Below are 6339 nucleotides of genomic sequence, written 5' to 3'. Positions count from 1 at the left end.
TTATTATTATTTAGATTGTAGACCCTAGTGCAATGCAAGTTGCTAGGAAGTGATGACTCCTCAAAGGCTTTTGACTTTTATAAAAGAACCTCAATAATTTGCTAAATCATCGAGGTAGAGTTGTAATACACTTGGTTCTATTCTTCAGAAGAAACGAAAGAAATCCTATCACATGTAAATTAAGTCCTACCTAAAAATAAAAATCTGGTGTGAACATCACACGACTTTCCATTACATTAAGGAACTACTAAAAAAGACTTTGGACTTGGAAAATTTTCGACCAAGAAATGGGCTGAAAAAATATTTCTTATTGCAGTGCAGGAGGTGTGTTTTCATTTATTTACCTCAATTTTCAAGTTCTCTTTAGGACTAATAAAACATCGAGAAATACACGGACTTTTCCAAATACATACGCTAAGTAATAAAAACATAATTATTAATGTTTTATTTTCCAGGTGATTCCAATCAACTCTCACCTGTAGGAGATACGTACATATTAGAAACCACCAACGACACTAGGCACAAAGGACTTTTCTCGAATCCTCTATGGCAACCATTCTCCTTATTCCAACTATACGAAATGAGAGAAAAATATGATGCCAAGTTTGCCCAATGTCTTAACAACTTGGCACACGGTTGTCTAATTTTCAGCGACGTGAAAATGTTAAAATCACGGGATATTGTTACAAAGTATGATTTGAACGTTCCACAGTTTGCAATAAATTTATTCAAAACTAAAAAAGGTACGTAAAAAGGTCTTGAGATTTGTGGTTTTAGGTTAGGTAAAACAAAAAAAAAAATCTCCATACAGCCAATAAATCTTGTAAGTTTTTAATTCCACTGACCTTGATTAGTTTTATTTATTACAGGTAGACCTTTACAGCTACTGCCAATTTCTTGCTTTTGAAAATTTGGTCCGATTGCAATACTTTCTCATTACCTACGTATGTGATGTAGGGTTACTTTGACTACTAGGTCATTCTACAATCTACATAAATGTAATAGAAAGTAAAAAAAAAAAAAATCAACAATCAAGTTTCAAAGTCACGTCAGTATCATTACGTACCTACCGATCTCATTTCTCAGACGTACAACTGAAAATCAGTATCCCCACGAAAATTTTTACATTAGGTACGTAATGTTTCGTCAATACTGTCAATAAAAAAAGCATCAATTTAAGTTAAAAATTATTTACAAAAACCTAACTAACCCTAGATCAAAATAAGATAAAAACAAAAACCTAACAAAGGTGAACTCATGGGGAGTCAGAAAGATGTAGTTCAAAGTTTCTCCATAATATTGTAGGCATTGGGGTCGAGTGGATTGGAACACATCACATGCCTTCAAGCACACTCCATTTGTCAAGGGTCTAGGAGTCTAGGTAGGTACTCTAGTTTTTCAATTTAATTTGAAGAATATCGTTCAGGACAGCCACACTACTATCACGTCACGTGCTGATAGTGGTTTACATTAGGTACGTAATTTTTCGTCAATACTGTCAATAAAAAAAAGCATCAATTTAAGTTAAAAATTATTTACAAAAACCTAACTAACCCTAGATCAAAATAAGATAAAAACAAAAACCTAACAAATTACTTGTACTTGACGAAAGAAAAAAAAATCAGTCCTTAGTAATATTCATAGTGAGTTTTGAATGTAGCATTTAAACATGAGAAAAAAATCCTAACAAGGTCTAACTAAAGGTTAAAATTAATCAAAAAAATTAGGGGTATTGAAAAAAATAGCCTAACTTTACATCACACAATTGAATCTCGTTTTGTGCTGTATTTTAGAAGAATAAAAACCTAGAGATTATAAGAATATCACACATCACACAGTATCAAGGGAAACGATGAAACCCCTAAGCCTATAGCTCAGAAAATAGTGAACCAAGTGTATTACAACGTTCAGGAACAAAATAAAGGAGTTGAAAGGGAACAAGAAGAATTTCATGCAGAAAATATATGACTGGACAGATCAAGTTCAGAACATACTTTTAAGGCGTATCTTGTCTGGATAGATTCATTTTTTAGGTACCTATATATATTATACTCGCATTATTTGAGAAGTTAGTCCCTTTCCAAGGAAGGGAAGAGATATAGGATATTGGTTAAGGTGTATGAAAATTATATGTAAACAAATAAATAAAACTAGGTTTAATAATTAATTTTAAGAAAGAAATAAAAATCCAACTTCGTGATAGATTATGTGGACCTTCTTCCTCTAAATCATCACGATCGTCAAAACCTACGTATTCAGAACCAATAGGACCTCAGATGAGAGCTCCTGGAGGAGCACTAGGACAATGGGAGACTGTAGAAGAGTAAGTTCTTTTCTATATTACCAACTTTTTCATCCTTGGTAGGTCTTCAAAGCACAGTCTTCTCAGGTTAAGCCTGCCACTCACGCTCAGACCGCGGTCTGTCAGGCAGTCGAAACGTGTGTGGCAGGAAAAGCTTTAGACCTATTTCTGCCAGACCGTCTAATTCATCCTTGGTAGGTCTTCGAAGCACAGTCTTCTCAGGTTAAGCCCGCCACTCACGCTCAGACCGCGGTCTGTCAGGCAGTCGAAACGTGTGTGGCAGGAAAAGCTTTAGACCTATTTCTGCCAGACCGTCTAAGAGACGTAGTTCTCAAGATTTTTCCGCAACTTACGCAGACAGTCTGAGCCTGAGTGGTGGGCATTACGAATCTCATGCCTGAGCTAACTTGAAGTTATAACAGTAACTATATTGCTTATTTATAAGCCTCGAATTTCACTAAACCCTAAGGTACAGCAATAGGCTACTACTATTGTCAAATTCACAAACAATGTTGAGGATACAATTCCATACATCGGCCAATATTGCACCACTGCCCTAATTACCAGGCGAGAGTCTTTACCATTATATGACGAGTACCTACTGCGACTTGCCCATTTCTAATGATAAACACACCGTGTTTTGTGTTCCAGAGAGAAACTACCAGAGTTAGACCTTCCCCAGCGAGATTACGTTGAGCTCCAAGTTCCTACCTTGCACTCTGACTATCCCGAGTTCAAAGTCAAAGAGAAAACCGTACAAAGCCTCAAGGATAAAGATAGCTTCGTGAAGAAGGAAGAAGACGGAGCTCCAGCCTTCAAGAAGCGAAAAGTTAATCGAGGTAACGCACGGCAAAGACTGGACACTGACTGAAAAACTTCCCTTTTGTTTGATAGGGGTCACTGTATAACTGTTAAGAAACACACTACCATCACGTCACGTGAACTGGTGAACTCATGGGGAGTCAGAAAGATGTAGTTCAAAGTTTCTCCATAATATTGTAGGCATTGGGGTCGAGTGGATTGGAACACATCACATGCCTTCAAGCACACTCCATTTGTCAAGGGTCTAGGAGTCTAGGTAGGTACTCTAGTTTTTCAATTTAATTTGAAGAATATCGTTCAGGACAGCCACACTACTATCACGTCACGTGCTGATAGTGTGTTTCTAAATTTAAGGTTTGTAGTGACGGGTTTATCCTCCATTTGGCGAAAACTACCTACTCATATTAACCTTACCCAGCTTGAGTGGGGTCTGGAAAAGCCACCAGGGCACGATAGCCCAGTCACCCAGTCAGTGATGGTCACCCATCTGGAACTGGTGCATTCAACGTGCTCTTGCCGCTGGGTAAAATGGAGTGAAAACTTTGGTCCGTTTGTTTGTGGCTCTTTCGGACAGGGATAGACTACCTACTTTAGTGATGACGTAAAATAGGTAACAAATATTGTGTATTGGCTAATTAATTAGCCAGCTTAGTTAGCTTGGAGGGTAGCGCGTCTTGTAAACGCTAGGTTGCGGATTCGATTTCCGCCTGGGGCGAACTTTATTTTAAGGAAATCAGGTTCGTTCCCGGAACAGCTGGCTTTCTCCATTCTTATGATCCTCTTACTTAAGGTCTCCGTTGTTACAGTTGCTCTATTGAACCATGTATTACCGGCTGTCAAACTTTCATTTCATTGGCATTGAAGCCAATGTTATGTACATAATCATTATAATACCTAGGTGTTTTGACGTAAATTTCTTGCGAAGTGCGAAGTTGTCAGAAACGCAGCCCCAGTCTACACATTTTCATGCTAACTTTATGTAGTATGTTGGTCCACTTTAGAATGCTTTTGCGGTTGTACACCTCATGTTTTTTCACCCCTCTAAATCCAGGGACTACAGGTTTATGTTAAAATACTTATTTGCTGACCTTTTACAGTATCAGAGCATACCTATACGCCTAGGTCAACAAACATTTCACTCATTTCAGTATAGAGATGCTACTTTTGACTCATCTTTGGGATTGAATCCCAACTGAGCTACTCAGTAAAAGGAACTACTCTTTTTTTCAACTCGCTCTTTGACTCCCGACTCTTCTCTGATACTTTCTACGCAGGGCACATGCGCGGAATCGTGGTATACCCCCCTTCATCATACCATCCGATTTGATCTTTGAATCCGGGCCTAAGGCAGGTGAAAAACAGAAAAGAAAAAGATAATAATAAAAGATTCAATTTGAATTCTTTTATTATTATCTTTTTCTTTTCTGTTTTTCACCTGCCTTAGGCCCCGAGTTACAAGTTTTGAAAGAACTACTCTTGAGGATCTAGTTCACTGAAAAGAGTAGTTCATTTTTTTAGCTCAATGAATCTTTACAGTTACACATCTCTATTTCAGTATTTCAGTATGAACTTCATGAACTTGTACACCCGAGCTTAGAGGCATACGTAGCACGTATGTATTTGTTGTACCTGTGAATATTCCTAGGGAAGATTGATAAAAAGCAAAGCAACAACATAATCAAAATTAATTACTTCTATTTTATTTTTATTAGTAAATTTTTTCAAGAATATTTCCTATTTTTTTAAAGTATAATTTAATGTTTAAAAGTACCTAGGTAATATAATAATATTATGTCTTTAATATTCTTAAAATTTTAAACAAAAATCTTAAAATTTAAAAGTAGTCAATTCAAGAATTGTAATAATATTAACTTGTTATTACTCATAGAAAAAGTCTTCGAAAATACCGAAATTTTATTTGTTAAAATTTCGTTTTCATTGATGGTAAAAAAAATATTTCAAAAACAATAATTCGATGTAGGTAGTCAGATTATTTTTATTTATTATAATTTCTAAAAAAAATAATAATAATAATTTAGAAAAAATCAAATAAGTGTCATAATTAATTATAATGATAAAAATAAATGTATAACAATTAAATGAAACAAAAAAAAAAATTCAGAAAAAAATTTGCGAGGGGTTTGTTTAAGCTTCCCGGACTGTCCAGCATGAAGGTTCCCACCCGACTCCCACCCTCGGCACCTAACTTTGGTAGCACAGTCGAAAAATTCAGAAAGAGGAGGAGCCAAGTCCGAAATGCTAGTGGGGGAAACTTCTCCTACACTAGAATCCAATAGAAAGCTCGAAGCTCTGATGCCTGCGTAGATTTTCTCCCTACTCCTATCTTCCCCTCTTCTGAACGTCAGAGGCAAATTGACAGTCTGTGAAGCTTTCGAATAGTGTTGGAAATTTTTTCTCGCCTTTTTCTTAGAATTTTACTTTTCAAAATTTTACTACGGAAAAATAACTTGATAACCATTATTTCTTTTTTATTCATTACTATTATTGAATCTATTGGATCCAAATTCAAAGACCACTAAACTTAATGTCAGACGCAATTATCATCTTTACCTATACCTACTTATGAGGACAAAACAAATAAGATTAAGTTAATATTAATAGGAAGGAAAGACAACTGAGAAGGAGTACCTAAAATACGGATATTACTAAAATCATTGAAAAACAAGGAAAAGGATCGGAGGATATAAAATTAAGGAGAACTTATCTTTGTAGAAATATCATTTTCAATCATGTAAATAATGAATATTGTGTAAATAAATATCTATGATGAATTATTCCAATTGTTTTTGTTTTTATTATTATTATTTAGATTGTAGACCCTAGTGCAATGCAAGTTGCTAGGAAGTGATGACTCCTCGAAGGCTTTTGACTTTTATAAAAGAACCTCAATAATTTGCTAAATCATCGAGGTAGAGTTGTAATACACTTGGTTCTATTCTTCAGAAGTTTGAGATATGTATTGGGAAAAATCCTACAATGTTGCAGTGAGCACCAAAGTTGTGACATAATAACACAAAGAAATTGCATTTAGAGAAAAAAGTTATTTATATTAAAAAGAATAAATACTTGATTTATTATTTTATACCCTAAGACACGAGAAAAAACACGAACATTTCTTTTTGCTTCGGCTCCAAACCCTTTGACCAAAGTAGACATGGGGAAATGGGAGAGTGAAAAATAAGGATAATTTGGGA

General features: G+C 35.4%; 1 protein-coding gene and 2 long non-coding RNA genes across 3 annotated transcripts in view; 2 read left to right on the top strand and 1 right to left on the bottom strand.

Annotated features, from left to right (window-relative positions):
* LOC103511468 overlaps window positions 1-3261 on the top strand; it is a 10637-nt gene extending 7376 nt beyond the window's left edge. The window contains exons 8-10 of the mRNA XM_008476190.2: window positions 456-743; window positions 2179-2323; window positions 2954-3261. Coding sequence (XP_008474412.2) covers window positions 456-743; window positions 2179-2323; window positions 2954-3173 — 653 coding nt within the window. The 3' untranslated portion in view covers window positions 3174-3261. The remainder of the gene's footprint in view (window positions 1-455; window positions 744-2178; window positions 2324-2953) is intronic.
* On the bottom strand, window positions 304-1638 carry LOC113468377. The gene is made up of 2 exons (XR_003392146.1): window positions 1585-1638; window positions 304-1240 (listed from the first exon to the last, which is right to left on the bottom strand). It is a non-coding gene; the product is annotated as an uncharacterized LOC113468377 (long non-coding RNA).
* On the top strand, window positions 1046-1735 carry LOC113468376. The gene is made up of 2 exons (XR_003392145.1): window positions 1046-1131; window positions 1475-1735. It is a non-coding gene; the product is annotated as an uncharacterized LOC113468376 (long non-coding RNA).
* Window positions 3262-6339: the final 3078 nt, after the last annotated feature.

The sequence above is a fragment of the Diaphorina citri genome, unplaced genomic scaffold (genome assembly GCF_000475195.1).
Source record: "Diaphorina citri unplaced genomic scaffold, Diaci psyllid genome assembly version 1.1 scaffold717, whole genome shotgun sequence".
Classification (NCBI taxonomy): Eukaryota; Metazoa; Arthropoda; class Insecta; order Hemiptera; family Psyllidae; genus Diaphorina; species Diaphorina citri.
Note: the sequence above shows the minus strand (reverse complement) of the source record. Positions and strands in the feature narration are given on the sequence as shown.